General features: G+C 46.0%; 2 protein-coding genes across 6 annotated transcripts in view; one reads left to right on the forward strand and one right to left on the reverse strand.

Moving 5' to 3' along the window:
- The window catches only part of LOC135102063 (immunoglobulin domain-containing protein oig-4-like), a 72,927-nt gene extending 56,344 nt beyond the window's left edge, over positions 1 to 16,583 (forward strand). For 2 of the 5 annotated variants that reach the window (XM_064006736.1, XM_064006740.1), the window contains exons 4-6: positions 3,699 to 3,848; positions 9,071 to 12,279; positions 12,355 to 16,583. In XM_064006736.1, the coding sequence (XP_063862806.1) occupies positions 3,699 to 3,848; positions 9,071 to 9,226 (306 nt within the window). In that variant the 3' untranslated portion in view covers positions 9,227 to 12,279; positions 12,355 to 16,583. Of the gene's footprint in view, positions 1 to 3,698; positions 3,849 to 9,070; positions 12,280 to 12,339 lie in introns of all 5 variants that reach the window. The other 3 variants (XM_064006738.1, XM_064006737.1, XM_064006739.1) reach the window with 3 other exon arrangements.
- The window catches only part of LOC135102062 (multifunctional procollagen lysine hydroxylase and glycosyltransferase LH3-like), a 104,611-nt gene that overhangs the window by 6,753 nt on the left and 77,858 nt on the right, over positions 1 to 20,000 (reverse strand). The gene's annotated exons all lie outside the window — the stretch shown is intronic.

A 20,000-nucleotide genomic window follows, 5' to 3' on the forward strand; every position in this document is an offset into this window, starting at 1 on the left:
GAGGAGGAGGAGGAGGAGGAGGAGGAGGAGGAGGAGGAGGAGGAGGAGGAGGAGGAGGAAAAAAGGTGGTGGTGGTGGAGGATAGACAGTTTGGCATCAGAAAAAGCCTATCCAAGCATCAAGCATGAGCCGCCCTGCCTCCACTACACTGATGTGGCGAAGGTTGGCTTCAAGTGGAGCTGTTCTTCACGTGGTCGGCCCTTCTCTTCCCTTCCCTTCCCTTCCCCTCCCTTCCCTCTCGCATCTCCCTCCCTCCCTCCCTCCTGCCATGAAATAGTTCACTGGCCGCCTCGCATTCATCCTCCCTACGCAAATATTCCCAGTATTACCATTAACGTGAAGCGCCAGTCAGTGTGAGTGCTTTCTCTTACATTTAGATTAGGTTAGGTTAGGTAAGGGAAGATTGTTAGGTTACGTAAGGTAAGGTAAGGTTGTTAGGTTAGGTAAGGTGAGATAAGGTTATGCTGCGTTGGGTTAGGTTAGGCGAGGTAAGGTTAGGTTATGTAATGGGATAATGGTAGCTCTCTCAGGTACAGGTACGCGGGTAACACACCTGATGCAGCGCCATGCAGAGTGCAGGGAAAGCAGACATGACCTTGAAAGTTAAATAAAGGCTACGTGTGTTCATATTTTCATTCCGTCCGCTGCAAATTTATATACATACGTACGATTTAAGCATCGCAGACTCGCGCGCTCGCTTGCATGGAAACACGGAAATATACGCAAACACACACACACACACACACACACACACACACACACACACACACACACACACACACACACACAGGAGTTGAGCAATTAGTGATACTGTGTTCACATTACAACAATAATAACAGTAATATAATTGTGTGTGTGTGTGTGTGTGTGTGTGTGTGTGTGTGTGTGTGTGTGTGTGTGTGTGTGTGTGTGTGTGCGGGGGGGTGGGAGGGCGGTTGGTGAGTGGGTGGGTGGGTGTGTAAGCATCCACGCCTCTCTCTCTCTCTCTCTCTCTCTCTCTCTCTCTCTCTCTCTCTCTCTCTCTCTGTGACGATGTTTAAACAAAACCTTCCAGTGATCCAATGGCTTGCCTTTTAACACACACACACACACACACACACACACACACACACACACACACACACATACACAGGAATCCATTTCAACACCTGCGACATCGTTAACGGAGCGGAGAGGCACGTGAGCGGAGGAGGAGGAGGAGGAGGAGGAGGAGGAGGAGGAGGAGGAGGAGGAGGAGGAGGAGGAGGAGGAGGAGGAGGAGAACCATTACCACCCACTCATCCCCAACAGTCACTCACTCCACTTACCCACGGAAACCCACTGATATCTGGCAGCCTCACAACAACCTTTCCTAACTTCATTCCTGTCACCGCCAGTCCCACGCCACCATCACCACCACTACCACCACCACCAGTACCTCAGTCCTATACGCATCCCTCGCCCCCTTCCCATCACCACCACTCGCAATCGGTGAAAAAAAAAAGAAAAAAAGAAAAAAAAGTAAAAATGAAGCGAGAAAACGCGGCCAAACAAGTTACCGTGCTCGAGAGAGAGAGAGAGAGAGAGAGAGAGAGAGAGAGAGAGAGAGAGAGAGAGAGAGAGAGAGAGAGAGAGAATGGAAGATGAAAGAAACGATAGGTGAAAAAGAAAATTCTCAATACCATGTGGCCAAAAAAAAAAAAAAAAAAAAACCTGGGAGGCAAAACGGTCGGGGAAAAAAAGTTGGACTAGATTGGGAAAAAAAAAAAAAAAACGTGATATTATTTGTGGTGTCCGAGTCGTGTATTGGAAAGCATTTTGGTCAAGGGTTTCAGGGACTGGCTCTACGTTTTGTTTTATTAGGACAAAGAGGCTTTGTTTTCAGACAGTGAGAGTGTGACTGTCCTCCAAACGTGTGTGTCTGTACATGTGTGTATGTGTCCGTGTGTGTGTGTGTGTGTGTGTGTGTGTGTGTGTGTGTGTGTCATTGTCATTATGTGAAAACGATATTACATTTGGGTGCAATAACGTCCATAAAAGTGTGTGACTGTGTGTGTGTGTGTGTGTGTGTGTGTGTGTGTGTGTGTGTGTGTGTGTGTGTGTGTGTGTGTGTGTGTGTGTGTGTGTTGACACTGAGAACGGGAGGAGGAGGAGGAGGAGGAGGAGGAGTAGGAAGGATACTTCATATCTCACTTACTAATAAGAGAGAGAGAGAGAGAGAGAGAGAGAGAGAGAGAGAGAGAGAGAGAGAGAGAGAGAGAGAGAGAGAGAGAGAGAGAGAGAGAGAGAGAGAGAGAGAGAGAGAGAGAGAGAGAAGAGAGAGGAAGAAGAGAGGGAGAGGGGAGAATGAAAAGAGAGGAAGAGAGAGAGGATTGAAGATGACGGAGAGAAAGAGCAGAGGGGTGGATGACCAGTGGGAAGAGAAGGGGAGGAAAGACAAAATGGGAATCTCTCTCTCTCTCTCTCTCTCTCTCTCTCTCTCTCTCTCTCTCTGTGAAAACCATATCTCTCCCTCAATTTTCCTCTCTTATCATTCCCGTTCCACCTACCCTCGCAGAAGAGGAGGGTTGTGGAGGCATGATGGAGGTAATGGGAAGTAATGGGAGGGTGAAAGGAAAGTGGGAAGGGGAGAGAGAGTGAAGGGGAAGGGAGAGAAGGGAGAAGGGCGGGGCCGGCAAGTAACAGCAAGGTAGGGCACTTAAAAGAGAAACAATGACGAGAGAGAGAGAGAGAGAGAGAGAGAGAGAGAGAGAGAGAGAGAGAGAGAGAGAGAGAGAGAGAGAGAGAGAGAGAGAGAGAGAGAGAGAGAGAGAGAGTCGTGGAAAATGCCGCGCGGTTCATAATTTATGAGAGGTTAAAATCTACATTATAATATACGTATCTTTCCGCTGCGGTTAAACAAAATATTATCTCATTTTTGGCTGACGGAGCGCGCACACTACCCACGGCAATGATGATAATGGGAGCGCACGCACGCACGCACGCACACACACACACACACACACACACACACACACACACACACACACACACACACACACACACACACACACACACACACACACGAACAGTCATGAACGTTATTGCAGGAAAGAGTAATATCGTTTTCACATAATGGCAAATATGAGAAACACACACACACACACACACACACACACACACACACACACACACACACACACACACACACACACACACAGTCCTGCATTCAGCGCACGTTATCTTTTTTACAGTTAGGGAATCTTTTATCGTTTCTCGGTATACGCATAATTATTGGAAACGCTTCTCAGTCTCATTATTATTATTATTATTATTATTATTATTATTATTATTATTATTATTAAGTATTATTATTATTATTATTATTATTATTATTATTATTATTATTATTATTATTATTATCATTATTATTATTACTATCATTATTATTAGTATTATTGTCAATATCATTACTATTACTATCATTGTCTTTGTTATTTATCCACATCTATACATTTCCTTTTATTACTCTTATTTCGTTGTTGTTGTTCTCCTTTTCCTTCTCCTCCTTCTTCTTCTTGCTATAGTGTTTATCTTTATCTAGTGCCTCTATATTGTATGTTTCCATGTGTGTGTGTGTGTGTGTGTGTGTGTGTGTGTGTGTGTGTGTGTGTGTGTGTGTGTGTGTGTGTGTGTGTGTGTGTGTGTGTGTGTGTGTAACCAGCCCGTGACACACGCAGGCGGCGCGGGTGGTGCAGGCGTCACACTACGAGCTGGAGTACGTGCTGGGGCGCAAGATCATCTTCCTGTGCACGGCGCGCGGCAACCCTCGGCCCCGCATCACCTGGTACAAGGACGGCGTGGAGCTGTACGCCCACAACTACTTCCAGGTGACTAGCGGCGTCTGACTCCCCTCCGCCTTGCCAGTTGTCCTCCTCAGTCCTGCTTATTGCATAATTATACTTTTACATTTCTACATTACGTCGTACTGATCTTTACTGCCATCATCTCATCCCTTACCAATGTTATGTCTCCCTCACTTCTATGCACACTTCCCACACTTCCCCATCTTTATCATGATACATCCTTCTCTATCTCATCCCTTGCCTTGCCTCACTTTTATGTATGCTTGCTATCCTTACAGTCCTACATTATACTATCATTATATTAACATCTCTCCTTATCTCACGCTTAAATAGCGTCTAATGGTCCCTTCATCGTGCTGACCCTATCTTACTGTCATTATCTCACACGTAACTGACATGTCTCGCTCACTTCATCCCTACACTCCAGCATCCTGCCGTTCTTGTCCTTGCATCTTTTCTTCACCATCTCTAACCATCTGGCCCTACAACACTCATATGGAGCTACACGGAATAAAAGTACAGAAAAATCAATAAAGAAACAGGACATGTGAAGATCAGTACACTTAAAAATTACAATGACAATAATCTATAACTTTCTTGCTTAAAAACACTATTTCTTTACGTCCTTCCTGTAACTGTAACTCATGTTTGGTTCACTGCAGCACTACAACATCCGCTTGCTCGTCGCCTTCCACCAATCCACACCAATCCCTCTCGCCTGTCCACACAAACTCCAATCTCAGCTGCATCCCCCCCGCACCCTCTCTCTCTCTCTCTCTCTCCCATCGCACCAGCCTCGGTTTCAGCCTCGGGAAGGGAACACAACACAATAACACGCAGCACATGAAGGGGATCAGTGGGTACACCAGACTGGCCATCGCATTCTCTAACAGGTTTCAATTCCTTATCTTCATTTAACCCTTTCAATGCCACTGCTTCTGGAACTTTATAATACTGTGGTGCAGATTTGGTGTATAATTTCATAAGGCACTGCTGAGAGCGTTGTTTACACTTTTAATGACTGGTTTTATTTAATTTTTTTATTGTTAAGATCGTGTAGGATTCAAGTAGCAAGTGTATTCAATGCAGTCAAAGGATTACTAAGCTCTAAGGGAGGTACCTAGAGTATTTCAAGTGTCATATATGCAGTCACAGGATTAAGACGCTGTAGTAGAAGCTAATGGGCATTTCAAGAGTGTCTTCGAGATTCCAGTTACAGTTCAGCAAGAATTCTGCACTGCCGATATGAAAAAATAATGAACACCTGGCTAATCATATCTGTGGCCTTTAAAAGCAGCCCTTTCAAGAAGAGAGCAAAGCGTTTAAGAATATGTGATTGTGACTCAAGAGACTGAAGAAAAGGTTATCCCAATTTCACCTAAATAATTTCCATCCGTTAAGATTCCTCCACGAAAACCACACCAAAAATAATTCCTCTATAAATTCCTAACCTAACCTAACGTATTAGGGAAAGGAATTATCGGAGGAGAAAATCTTGTAGGAAAAAAATATTCATGGAAGAAATTTTACCTGGGAGAAATTTTACGTGTATGGATAAGGATTTTTTTTTCATCTCTCTCTCTCTCTCTCTCTCTCTCTCTCTCTCTCTCTCTCTCTCTCTCTCTCTCTCTCTCTCTCAGTACAGAGGGTAAAAAGAGTCTCCGTGGTGAGGGAATTACAGAATGATTGTGGAAGCGGCGAGAGAAAAGATGAAGGCGAAGCAATCGTTCGGAACAAGGGGAGAAAAAGAGAGAGAGAGAGAGAGAGAGAGAGAGAGAGAGAGAGAGAGAGAGAGAGAGAGAGAGAGAGAGAGAGAGAGAGAGAGAGAGAGAGAGAGAGAGAGAGAGAGAGAGAGAGAGAGAGAGAGAATATGCAGGAAGTGTGCCAAAGTGCAGGAAGACTGGCTCTCTTTTTGCCCGCCTGACAGCACAGATAATCCCCCCATTCTCCATCCTCCCCTCCCCTTCACCCCACTTGTCCTTCCCCCTCTCCAAGGCTCATCAAATAACCCCCCCAAGGCCCCAACCCCGTCCAGTCCCATTATTCCTGTCTAACTCCATGATGTACCCTGCCACCAGACCATCCCACCACACCCATCACCCCACCCAGTGCTACCCCTCCCACCACACCCATCACCCCACCCACAGTTCTTCCCCTCCCATAACGACACCACCTGGCTCCACCCACTGCTACCCCTTCCACCAGACCCACCTCTCCACCCCACTCAATATTACCCCTCCCACCACACCCATCTGCTGCCTCTCACAGTCCTCCCTTGTCTCCCCCTCCACAGTGCCTTTTAGAACGAGGCGCCATTAGCCAAGAGGGCCATTTACCGTCCTCCAATATCACGATAAATTACAGTTAAGGCAGGAAACGCAGCGTAACTGAAGTAGAAGTAAATATAAATGTCGAAATAAAGGAAAATCTAAATGTAGAGTGCAACAAAAATATAGTCCTCAGTGTTTGGGTGGTAATGTCACGCAGCGCTGCATAACTGTCCCAGAATGTCCCTCTCCTTCTACCTCTCTGTCCCCTCCACACCTCAACGCCTGTGGCTACTCGTTTTACACCTGTTGCCATTCATTTTCGCACCTGTTGCTATTCATTCGCACCTGTTGCTGTTCAGACGAACCTGCCGGCATTCATTACACTCGTGGCGGTTTGTCATCACCACCGAGGGACACACGTTGCCTAGCTCACGTTACTTCGCTCTGGGTCTTTATTTCTCAAGCTCAGCACGGGCAAGCCTCCAAGCAGACACCCTCCTGAACACCACTCGGCAGGATCGATCAGCGTGCTCCAGTCATGGGTCCTAATAAGAGTGCCTTGGTCCTCGCCACTCAGGACTGTCTCTCAATGATCCTATCTCATGAGCAGGGCTGACTTCCGGGAGGCGAGCCGCGCGTTCACAAAGCCGGTGGGGGGGTTGGCTTTCACGGAATGTGCCGGTGACAAGCATGGATTCAAAGGGGCAAGATAATTCTACTGATACACAATACGGCGAGTCAGGGAGGACAGGCCATCAAAGCATTCGTTTTTTTTTTTTTTTTATTGTGTACAGGTATGAACACTTCTACGGCACCACATCCACGGTAACGCATCCAGACGAGACCCATCACTGTGAATCACGCCGCCAGATGTGTGATGCTGCAGACATAAGCGGTCTCACCACACACAGCCATGATCAGTGCCCGGTGCTTCATCCAATAACCCTCCAAACAATCGGGACTTGGTCGTGTCCTGAGACACCCAGCGGGCTAATGGCTGCCGCTCCTCGTGTATCGCCTCAGTAGTAATCACCACAAACTCTACAGACTCCACAAAGATTACAGAGCCATGGGCAAAGTTTAGGCCATCGATCCTGATACTGTCGACAAATTCTCCCAAAAGATTCAGCTGCACAAAGGTCTAGCAACTAATCCGTGCAAGTCCTGAAAAGTGACGGAACAACGAGAAGTAATCGAGCTCCATCAATCAAGGAAGACAGTTTATGATCCTCAGGGAAGCTCACAATGCTCCGGGCGGTCACAAGAAGAGCACATCACACGCTCATTCCTTGGCGGATTCCCTGGGACGAGCAGCATCCCCGCACCGCTCTGGCCGCCCCGATATGAGGTGATTAAAGGGGTGCTTGCTTCAACATGCAGGATTTCGCCCGGCACATTTCATGACCCGAGTGGCGCCTCGCTGCGCACGCATGAAGGCAGTACGCTGGCCGGCAGCACTTCAGCAACTTACACGAGGATTGGGACGCGGCCATCGATCCTAAATCTCTCTTCTGAGTTTTTACCGTGTCTTTTTATGAGCGCGCCCCTCCCCGCTGCCTCAAAAGAGTTACACCAATAGCCAACTTTTTTACTGGCCGCGGCGCAGGTCACCAAGACCCGCCCAGCGCCGCCCAAGCCCTGTTCCAGCAGGACTTTACTCTTCTGTGATGGAACACAACAATTTCGTCAAGAAGAAAGAAAAGACTAAATACCGCTAGGTTGCCTTGTATGAGGATCACATGTACACTGGAATACAGCTTCTACCATTCAAATTTTCATCACATACAATACATGAGCAAACTGAACTCTTAAATTACATAATCCTGCTTTAGTTTTTAACGAAAAAATATATATACTAATATCCCGAGCTATGGACATGTAACAAAGAGATAAATGGGATGTGCACTGGTGGTTTTTAAAATGTATAGATAAACAACCATCATTGTAGAAAGTCATTCAACCTTAACTCAGCACACTGGCCTTCCTCCCACCCCCAACCACACACACACACACACACACACACACACACACACACACACACACACACATACGGCTCTCCACAACAATATGTATGATAACAAAGTGAACCACAAACTTCCATGAACTAATCCACAGCAGCTAACGCCACAATGAATAGCGAGGGACTGACCTCTACTAACACCACTCAACACACTCCATGCTTCCTTCACCCTCCCTCCACTGTCCTCACTCACCCTATACCTCCCTCCACATCCACCCCATCCACCCTCCACAGATATCATACATTTCCATCACTGCCACCACTGTAAGCAACATCTACATCCTCATCACCCTTCGCACTCACCCTGTACCTTCTACACCATACCAACCACTATGATCCTTCTTATAAAATTCCCAGGCCCTACCCCTTTCCACCCACACTCAGCCTTGTTATGTTCTATGTACCACTAAAATACCAGCATCAGATCTCCTCTTAAATCACAGAAACAACTTCCCTTAAGTTCTTACAGTTGTGTGTTCCAAAGCCACCATAAGAATGTTGTTTATGTCGTATTGTTGTATTCCTTACACCACCTTAACACGTGTATCAAATCCCCTCAATCTACCCCCCCCCCCCAAAAAAAAAAAAAAAAGAAAAAAAAAAGAAAAAAAGAAGAAAAGAAGCTTCCCTTAATAACCCTTAAGATTCTACTCATACCACACTTAAGGTTTCCCTTATACCTCTTTAAGGCCTCTATCAGATTTCCTCTTCATCTACCAAAAAACAGCTTCCCTTATGTTTTTGTATTTCCGTTCCTAATTCAGCATCCCTTAATCATCCAAAAGACTTTATTTATATCATCTATGCTATTCAAAGGCCTCAGTCAGAACCCTTTTTAATATATCAAAAACACTATTCCCTGTATTATTTTTTTGTGTCCAAGAACAGCTTCCTCATGCTCTTATATTCACGTCCCTACACCAACGTGGCCTTGATTCACGCGTCCCTGCCGGCAGGTACACGAGTGGGAGATCGGGCGGCACAAGCTGAAGAGCAAGATGGAGATCGACCCTGCCACTCTGATGGACGTGGGCTACTACGAGTGTCAGGCCAACAACATTCACGCCGTGGACCACCGGGGCTTCAGGACCCAGTACACGGCCGGCCTCTAGTGCGGCTTCCGGTACAACCCCTACGCCCCCTCTTCCCCTCGCTGTGGCTCCCCAGTACACCTTTACCTTCCGCGGTGTGGTTCCAAGTACACTTTAGACTGGTTAAGTACACTTGTCGCCCCTTGGTGTGACTCCCAGTACACAATAAGCCTCCCAGTGCGGCTCCCGGTAACGTTTAAGCTTTCTTTAGTGTGGCTTCAGTACACTTATAGACTCCCAGTACATATTCATCCACCCAGTATGGTTTCAAATACACCTTTAGCTTTCCAGTACGACTCTCACTACACCTATGACTCCCAGTACATCTTCAGCCGAACAGTACACCTTGATGTGCCTCCAAGTACAGTTTCAGTGCCTCCCAGTAAACGTCTAACTTCCCAGTAAGGCTCCCGGTACAGCTGCGGTGCTAACATGACCTTCAGTCCGCCTCAAGGCCCACACTGGTTGCCTAAACGGGTCCGGTGCGGTAGTTTGTCTATCTGATGGTTCCCCTCCGAATAACACACCTGTCCACTTCAGTCCCAATTAAGCCGTGCTCACCTGCCCGCCCTCTCTCATTTCTCAGGGCAGGGAGGAGGTGGTTCAGAGTTAGGGGAAGGAAAGGGTGCAGGGAAAGAAAAAGACGGGGGAAAAAAAAAAGAAAAAACGAGAGGAGAGAGGCAAGGAAACAGCATTCTTCAACTCTCCTCTCTTTTCTCCTCCTCCCCCTTCTCCTACTCTTCCTCCTTCCCCCCTCTTCCTCCACCGAGTCCCCGTAGCCAACCTCATCAGCGGCTGGCACCCGGGAGTCAGGCCTTGAATGGAATATCGTTTCAATTAAGAGTCTGTGAAAGGGAGGCCGGTTTGTGTGTGTGTGTGTGTGTGTGTGTGTGTGTGTGTGTGTGTGTGTGTGTGTGTGTGTGTGTGTGTGTGTGTGTGTGTGTGTGTGTGTGTGTGTGTGTGTGTGAATGTAAAACGCTCAAGGGCCGTGTGTGCGCAAACTGATGTGCGCGGAAGACAAATATACGTACATGACTAAAGACACTGATAGGATTAATGGTTTGGAGGTTTGGTCTTGAAACATGCAATCTTATCTCTCTCTCTCTCTCTCTCTCTCTCTCTCTCTCTCTCTCTCTCTCTCTCTCTCTCTCTCTCTCTCTCTCTCTACGCCAAGAACAGGCTTTCCTTCCCACCGTCCCTGGGGAGCTGCAGAGCCTCAAACACTCCTGGTGACGTTGGAAGCATTACACGCCTCCAACAACAACATTACCCACCTCCACTAACACGTCCACACACAAGAATGACACATTTTAGCATGTTTACCAATCACCCACACTGCCTGTAACCTTTCACCCACCCTCCTCCATGCATTAACAACTTGCATACTCACCACTACCACCACCACCACCACCACCTCATCTACTTCCTACACCAGCGACATGCTTAGCCATCACCCAACCTCCTCCATGCACTCTCAGACTCATCCCCGAGGTTTAGATCACGCAACACCTGCTTAAAATAAAATCCTCAATTCTCATCACTTCAAGCACGTCTTTTCAATGCTGTGTCCTCCTCCTCCTCCTCCTTTTCCGCCTCTACTGCCGCCGCTGTCTATCTTTCTCCATGTCTTCCTCACCGACGCATCAGGCACACGTGGATTTAAAGCCATTAGGACTTAAAGCTGTAATCTAAGCCACGTAAATGAAAGTGAAGTAGAAATACCGCTAGCTGAGGCTGAGACTGAGACCACCACCACCACCACCACCACCACCATCACCACCAATACCACCACCACCGTCGTTGCTATAATACGCATGTTGCAGCCCAGCATTTTCGGAATAAAAGGCAGGCTTTAAATGATACCACTGAAAAAAAAAGTTCGTGCGTCTGGTTGGAGAGAGAGAGAGAGAGAGAGAGAGAGAGAGAGAGAGAGAGAGAGAGAGAGAGAGAGAGAGAGAGAGAGAGAGAGAGAGAGAGAGAGAGAGAGAGAGAGAGAGAGAGAGAGAGAGAGAGAGAGAGAGAGAGAGAGAGAGAGAGAGAGAGAGAGAGAGAGAGAGGGATGGAGATACAAGGAGGAAATAAGAAAGAGAGACAGAAGGACAAGAAAAAGGGGAGAGAGAGAGAGAGAGAGAGAGAGAGAGAGAGAGAGAGAGAGAGAGAGAGAGAGAGAGAGAGAGAGAGAGAGAGAGAGAGAGAGAACGGAAGACAGGAGGGAAGGACGAGAAAGAGGGGAGAGAACAGAAAGGGAGACGAGAAAAAAAGAGAAACAAGAAATACAAGTAAAGAAAGATAAAACAGAAAACAGAAAAAAAAGACAGAGAAGAAAAAGCAAGTAAGACAGAACAGTAGATATCCAAGTTTCTCACTCCGTCAAAAATCCAAGAAGCAACACAACACAACACAAAAATCTGATGGGCCCAACAGTTGGCAGAGCTGAGACAAATCGATTCACGTTCCTGCGACAAGGCGACGAGAGGGTGGCAGCAGCAGCGAGGCACGGTGGCCATCGATCTTTCTATCTATCTACCTTCATATGCTCCTCTGCTGACATTTCTCTTTATAGGAAATGGCCTGCGATATGTACAGTCCTGAGCGGTGGAGGAGGAGAAGGAGGAGGATGAGGAGGAGGTGGAGAAGGAGGAAGAGGAGATGGTGAGGTTGGTGGAAAAGAGAAAAACTGGATAATTAGACTTTTCAAATAGAAGCCTGCGATATGTACAATGAATGGAGGAGAAGAAGAAGAAGAAAGAGAAGAAGCCGTAGACGGTGAGAGAAAAGAAAGATAGAGACAGAAAGAAAGTGAGCAATTACACTTTTCAAATACAACAAAAGCGCTCCATTAGAAGATAAAAACCTGCTCCATGCGTGTGTTGTATTATGCAGTCAACCTGTGAACGGGACGTGAAATATGGTGATATAAAAGAGTGTGTGTGATTGCGTGCGGCGCCCTTGTCTCGTGTATGAGGATAAATAATTTCATGGGGTGGTCAAAGTTTTGAAAAGGTTGACTGAATAGCCTTATGACCATGGCCGTGCTGGGAGGAGGAGAAAAAAGAGGAGGCCTTGAGGAAGATGTGGAGGAGGAGGAGGAGGAGGAGGAGGAGGAGGAGGAGGAGGAGGAGGAGGAGGAGGAGGAGGAGGAGGAGGAGGAGGAGGAGGAGGAGGAGGAGGAGGAGGAGAACGACGAAAAGTTCCTTAGAATTCGCATGTATCTTTCTTCCTTTTTGTGACATTTACTTACACAAGTCACCTTCCCTCTCACTCAACAACAACAGAAACAAGACACAAGGGAACCCACACAACAGGAAGCATAAAATACAGAGTTCACCTGCACCGCCACGACTGCATAATTTAACACCTGAGCTACATTTTAAGGGGAGCAATTCACGCCAATCATAGCACAGGTACAGAGAGAGAGAGAGAGAGAGAGAGAGAGAGAGAGAGAGAGAGAGAGAGAGAGAGAGAGAGAGAGAGAGAGAGAGAGAGAGAGAGAGAGAGAGAGAGAGAACATAGATGCACTTCGTTAGTTAATTTTGGCCTTAATTTTGGCCCGTTTTCTTTACGTCAATCAATTACATAAAAGTGGGTAAATCAGGTTTTCTTTAGGGATTTCCATCTTCAGTAGAGATTTTCATTTCCTATTTTCTTGTCCTAGGTCAGTCATAAAAAAAAAAGTAGACAAAGTTGAATTCAGGTCCTCTCTCTCTCTCTCTCTCTCTCTCTCTCTCTCTCTCTCTCTCTCTCTCTCTCTCTCTCTCTCTCTCTCTCTCTCGCATCTCCAACCTCACCTCCATCGCGTGAATCTCCAGAAAAATGGATATTACAAGATTAACCACGAGTCCCCCACAATCAATATTCCTTCATTCTTCTCCTTTACTTCTTCGTCTTTCCCTTCTATCCTCTTCCCTTTTTACCTTTTTATTATTCTGACTCTCGTCCTTCAGTTCTTTGTGTTCCCTGTCTACCCTCTATCCGTTCACGTATTTTCCTGCTCTTCCTCATTCTCCTCCTCCTCCAGTTGCTATCTCTCTCTCTCCTCTTGAAGCCAAACAGGGTTCCGGCCCCATCGTGTTTAATCTTCCAGCGATAAAGTCGAACGGTACAGCTCAGTGCAAGGTGAATGTTTACGCTTTGTGTGCGTTTGTGTGTATATATGTGTGTGTGTGTGTGTGTGTGTGTGTGTGTGTGTGTGTGTGTGTGTGTGTGTGTGTGTGTGTGTGTGTGTGTGTGTGTGTGTGTGTGTGTGTGTGTGTGTGTGTGTGTGTGATGGAGACTGTTGTAAGTGATTAAATGGTCTCTGCTTCTGTCTGTCTGTCTATCTGTTTCTCTATCTATCTACCTATATACCTATCAATCTATATTATTTTCCTGTCTGTCTACGTCTCTCTCTCTCTCTCTCTCTCTCTCTCTCTCTCTCTCTCTCTCTCTCTCTCTCTCTCTCTCTCTCTCTCTCTCTCTCTTCCCTGTGTTTACAAAGACACAAGGGGGAAGGAAAAACAATTACGTGACATCAAAAACAATACATCCTTTTACCAATTTCCAAAATAATGATTGGCCTTTCACTCTCGCTTTGCACCGGTAATTTTGTTGGTGCCGCCCTCCTCTCCTCTCCTCTCCTCTCCTCCCGCGTCTCCCGTTACTGAAACACATCACTCAGGCCAGCTATTGGGGAGCGCGCACACACACACACACACCCACACACACGCACACACACACACACACACACACACACACACACACACACACACGATAAGTAGCGTGAAGGATCCTATCGGGCCAAACTATATGACTTTCATGGTTTTGATGAAAATAGTGGAGAGAATAGTTGTCCAGAATGGTCTAAAAAAGTTATTAAAAAAAAAAAAGGCAACAACCACCGCCTGTACCATCCCCAGTCCTTCTTTGTGCATTTAATTGGTTCATATGGTAATGTGTATATGATTTATAGACACTGGATTTACTGAACTTTATGAGATAACTACTTGCGGTACATGTTAATGGATGTACCGCGTAAAGCTCAGAGACAATGTTCTCAAACACTTCTTCCTCCCATCTCGACTACTTTTATCAGGCGCCAAGGAAAGTTGTAGTTCAAAGGTATTTTAAAGTTTCTAGTGATAGTTAAATAAAGATTCTCCATCGTCAGTAGGAAAAGCAGCCATGAGAACCCGACTAATGATCACTGGGATTTGGAGACAGTTTTTGTGAGAGCCTTGAATGTTTCAAAATACGAACACTCATCAGTCTTCGATAGAAAAATAACCTAACCTACACAGAACCTTCGGCACTGCTCTCAGCACACACACACGTCAAGAAACACGTCAGTCAGTTAGGACATGACATGCTTCCCCTCTGACGGTGTCCCCTCACAACTTACTGAGTCCCTAAGCTGCTTTCACTAGTAAGAGAGTGAGGGAAGCCACCGTGCACCACACGATTCCTTGGCGCGAGGTGACACGCAGACACACGCCTCCAATCACATGCTAAACGTACTGAAGTCACCACCATCACCACCATGAGGCTGAACTGAATAAGTTGCCACTATCATCATTTCATCACCTTCACCATACACAGCTACAGCCGCCACCACCACTACCAGCATCGTCACCACCATCACAGCATTGAACTCGTCACCCCATCACCATGTTAATGTAAGGTCACCGTCACTACCACTACCACCACCACCACAACCACTACACAGCAAGGAGGCGCCACAGTCCCTGCCCTGCTTCCTCCGCCACATCGAGGGGCCCCGTGCCCTGCCCCGCCCTAAGGCTACTCAATCCCCCGCGGGGCAACACACCCGGAGCTTCAACACTTCGTAGCTGTATAGATCCGTGTATTTACGAATAGGGAAATGTATGATACTTTCCCCATATAGTTTTTGACGATATACATGTTTTAAATATATTATATATTATTATTATACTAATATACTATAAGTAACGGTGAAGTGTATGTAGTGTGTGTGTATGTGTGTGCTTGTGTTGGTCTGCCAGCGGCCCCGCTCCCTCGCCCACACACAAGGGAGGGGAAGGCAGGTGCGGGCCTCGGGCAGGCTGCATGAACACACACAACATTTTTTAGACCATTTTGAACTATCAATTGATAATATTTCCTTTCGTAGCGAACCTCTGAGTTGTGTGTCTTAGTGAATGTCATAGTGAGGCGAGTCAGGTAACTGAGGCGAGTGTTTCCTGCTGAGGTTGCCCGCCCACTACCCGCCATACGCCGGGGACTCACCTTAGCTCGCACATGCCTCTTGTGCTGCTGACGGTACTTAACACTCATGTGCACTGGCAGAATGTTCATGACAAGCGTAAATCACCTGACAGACAGCGATGGCCAGAATACGTACGGTGAAGTGACAGCAGTGTAAGAAGCCGCAGTCCCACAGCCACAGTACCGCGGTTCCAGCAGCGGGGCGGCGCGCTGTCTCCGCCACCGCTTCATGTCTTATTGTAGTTTATATGCAATTTTCTACTATTTCAAAGTATATGATGTACCTACGTTAATAATTATTAAAGCAATTATACTACAGCGCATGCTCTCTCTCTCTCTCTCTCTCTCTCTCTCTCTCTCTCTCTCTCTCTCTCTCTCTCTCTCTCTCTCTCTCTCTCTCTCTAAGACCTACAATGCCATCAGTAAATGGTTCCTGAGTCAAACCACCATTCTGGAACTGTCTGTGTTCCCGGCAGGTGGCGACGGCTGCAGGAGGGCTGTGTGGAGGTGAAGTGACAGGTTGTCAGTGATGGAACTGGCTGATGGAGAGGCAGGGAGCTGGTGACGGGAAGGAAGGAGGGAGCACAAGACCCGCAGGGAGAACGATATTATGAGAGGATTGGATAGATGCGCCAACTAAGCTGTTTACAAATTCCAAACAGGTGCAAACAATAGTGAGATGGTGGTCTTGGCTTCTCTCCTGGTTTCCTCTTACCGGATCCCCTTTTGGTGCTGCACAGTGACTGACAGGACCCTCCTCACACTGCCCTCCGCCCTGCCCTCGCCTGCCCTCGCTGCCTGCCTCGCATCAAAAGCAAAGGGTTTCATCTTACTCTGTCAGTTCCCCTGCGGTGTGCTAAACTAAACTGAATAATAACAACAACAATATTAATCTTCTGAATTTCCATGTGTATTGAATAGTTTGGTGCGTGAGAGAGAGAGAGAGAGAGAGAGAGAGAGAGAGAGAGAGAGAGAGAGAGAGAGAGAGAGAGAGAGAGAGAGAGAGAGAGAGAGAGAGAGAGAGAGAGAGAGAGAGAGAGAGAGAGAGAGAGAGCTCGAAGCACCTATTATATGCACCTGTACCACCACCCTCACCACCACTATCAACACCACCACGCAGCAATAATTATTGATAAAAGGTTAACAACAAAGACAAGGTGTTTTATTTGTTTCACCTCTCGAAGATGAAACGAGAAAACAAGAGAGAGAAAAAAAAAAAGAAGATAAGGGAACACACACACACACACACACACACACACACACACACACACACACACACACACACACACACACACACACACAGGCTGGCTCTCTTTTTAGCATATTTTCATACAAGGTTTTCTCAAGTTCAAGACACCAAAGAGGCAGATGGCGGCCCACATCCCAAACTGATTCGCTTCAGACTCGAGGGAACAGAGGGAAGGAACCAAACCCTCACCCCTCACTTATATCGCGCGCACATACACACATACACACACACACACACACACACACACACACACACACACACACACACACACACACACTAATCAAGAGGCCAAATAATTGAATTCATATCAAATGGTGTGTGTGTGTGTGTGTGTGTGTGTGTGTGTGTGTGTGTGTGTGTGTGTGTGTGTGTGTGTGTGTGTGTGTGTGTGTGTGTGTGTGAGAGAGAGAGAGAGAGAGAGAGAGAGAGAGAGAGAGAGAGAGAGAGAGAGAGAGAGAGAGAGAGAGAGAGAGAGAGAGAGAGAGAGAGAGAGAGAGAGAGAGAGAGAAATCGAGATACACAACTAACCCACTCATCCCCCTCCCTCAACACACACACACACACACACACACACACACACACACACACACACACACACGCAGAAATCTCTCCCTATTCAGCCAGCCAGCCAGCCAGCCAGGTTCGCGCAGAGAGGCTGAGAATAACAAGGCTGGAGGAACGAAGAAAACATGTTGTCACCGCCGCAGCTGTCGCCCAGTGGTCTATTTCGGTGAGGAGAGGTGAACTGTACCGCCGCTGTTTTATCAACCCTCCGCCAAAGCAGGTGTGTATGTAAATCACCGGGAAAGAAAGGTGAAGACAAAGGAAAGCGGAGAAGGGAGGGGAGAAAAAAATATGTACGTAAGAGAGAGAGAGAGAGAGAGAGAGAGAGAGAGAGAGAGAGAGAGAGAGAGAGAGAGAGAGAGAGAGAGAGAGAGAGAGAGAGAGAGAGAGAGAGGAAAAATAAATAAAAAAAGAGAAAAAATAGATCAACTTTTACTACCATACGCCAGTGATGGTAATTTAAACAATAGTAATGGTAATAATGATACTACTACTACCACTACTACTACTACTACTACTACTACTACTACTACTACTACTACTACTACTACTAATAATGATAATATTAATAACAATAATAATAACATAATAATAACGTAGCACAATCTATATACATAATTTTCCTTAACAATTTCCAGTGACAAAAGTTATTTGATTAAGAGAAAACACACACACACACACACACACACACACACACACTGCAGAACATTCCTCCTCCTCCCCCTTGTCTTCCTTCTCCTCGTCAATGATAAAATGCAGCAATATTGAAAACTCCTCCATTTAATTACATTTTTCTATTGTTCTGAGAGTTACAGAGCGTCTTGCATTTGAAGGGCCGCGGGGATGAGAGAGAGAGAGAGAGAGAGAGAGAGAGAGAGAGAGAGAGAGAGAGAGAGAGAGAGAGAGAGAGAGAGAGAGAGAGAGAGAGAGAGAGAGAGAGAGAGAGAGAGAGAGAATGAAATCAGATATCGTTATCGTGGGTGTGTGTGTGTGTGTGTGTGTGTTTGTGTGTGCACTGTTACAAGAAAAAAAGTATGCGTGCGTTGCGAAGACTCGTATACATATATAGAGTAAGAGAGGCGAAGATGAGAGGAGAGAAAGATGCGGATGGAGATCTGAGAGAGGAAGAGAGAGGAAGAGAGAGGAAGAGAAAGGGAGAAGAGGAAAGAAGAAACTTGGAGTGGAGATAAGTAAAGGAGGGAGAAGAATTATTGCGATGTGAACAAGTGGAGTAAGAGGAATGAGTGAGTGGAGGAAGGAAGGAAGGAAGGAAGGAAGGAAGGAAGGAAGGAAGGAAGGAAGGAAGGAAGGAAGGAAGGAAGGAAGGAAGGAAGGAAGGAAAGAAGAAGGAATAAGGAAAACAAAAAGAAAGGAAGAAGGAAGAAAGAACGAAGAAAAAAAAGAGGAAGGGAGGAAGAAAAAGGAGAGGAAGCAACACCACACCACTCCTGCTTCTCATTACTCCAGAGATCATTATTATACACTCCACTTGAACTCGCTAATTATTTCTTACAGTATGTGGCCTGGTCTGGAATTCAGCCTCGCCTGGGATCACTGTTAACCTCGAGAACTGGGACTAGTCTGGCGGTGGACGTATTACCAGTCTGCCGGCAGGAAAATGTTAGAAAAGGAAACAAAGTGGAAGATAAAGTAAAGGGTGAATAATTGTGAGTTAGAAGGATGGAGAAGGGATAGAAAAGGAATGATTATGGTAAGATGCAATATTAAATGAGGCATAAGTAGATGATAAGGTAAAGAAATGGAATTATCAGAAAAATAAACAAAGATGTAGCACAGAAGAAAGAAAGAAAAGTATTATTTGAGTAACAGGGAGATTAAGCAGCAGCTAAAGCTTACAGAAAGAGACGGAATATAAAAATTTGAAGGAAAAAGATCAAGGAAGAGAAGAAAAGGACTAAGTAGCCTAATAAAGGAAATTCAAGACAACAAAGAACACAGAAAGAAAAAAATAGGGAAAAAAAATTTCTAGTAAGCAGGAAAGTTTCAATTTGCAGAAAAAAAAATATGGGGAGAGAGAGAGAAAAAAAAAAGGGGAGGCGAAGTGAAGGGATTCACCCAATGACGTGCCTTTACATTAATGCACCAACTGTACATGGCAAATATTCACTAAATGTAGCAACGTTAACATGCAAAGAAATCGTTACAAACACCTGAATAAAAATATTTGAAACGGTGGATTTAGTAGCTACATTATGCTATTACTAGTACTACTAATAATAATACTAATACCTATACTGGTTTTGTTTGGTTAGTACGCACACAAGATAGCAAAAGACAAAACAATTCCACATAACACCGAATTCTGGGAGTAGTTCATGAGTTATCCCAAAACAGTCTCCGTTCTTTCTCATCGTTCGTTTTCTTCCATCAGCAAATTATCGCGTGGACTTATATGTACCACAGTCGTTGCTTGTCCTTTAAAACCAACAAAGTGAACGATACGAGGTTGTTACTAAAGACTAGATACTGAAACTGTGATATATCTGTGAGCTACGACATTTGGCTTCCTTCATCAGTCCCCGTAACTGCTTAGGTAGGGTGACTGAACCGTAATAGCTCAGTCATGTAGCTCTTCCACCTTACCGGAGTGAGAGGGACGCTGGATAACACGCCTAACATTATTCAACATTCTGGGGCATTCATATCGTTGGGCCGGAGATCACTGAGTCTCCACATAGATTTTAAGTAAAGGATAAGTAAGGGAATGATGGCAAAGGGTCTAGCGAGGGTGAAACTGTA

The sequence above is a fragment of the Scylla paramamosain genome, chromosome 7 (genome assembly GCF_035594125.1).
Source record: "Scylla paramamosain isolate STU-SP2022 chromosome 7, ASM3559412v1, whole genome shotgun sequence".
Lineage (NCBI taxonomy): Eukaryota > Metazoa > Arthropoda > Malacostraca > Decapoda > Portunidae > Scylla > Scylla paramamosain.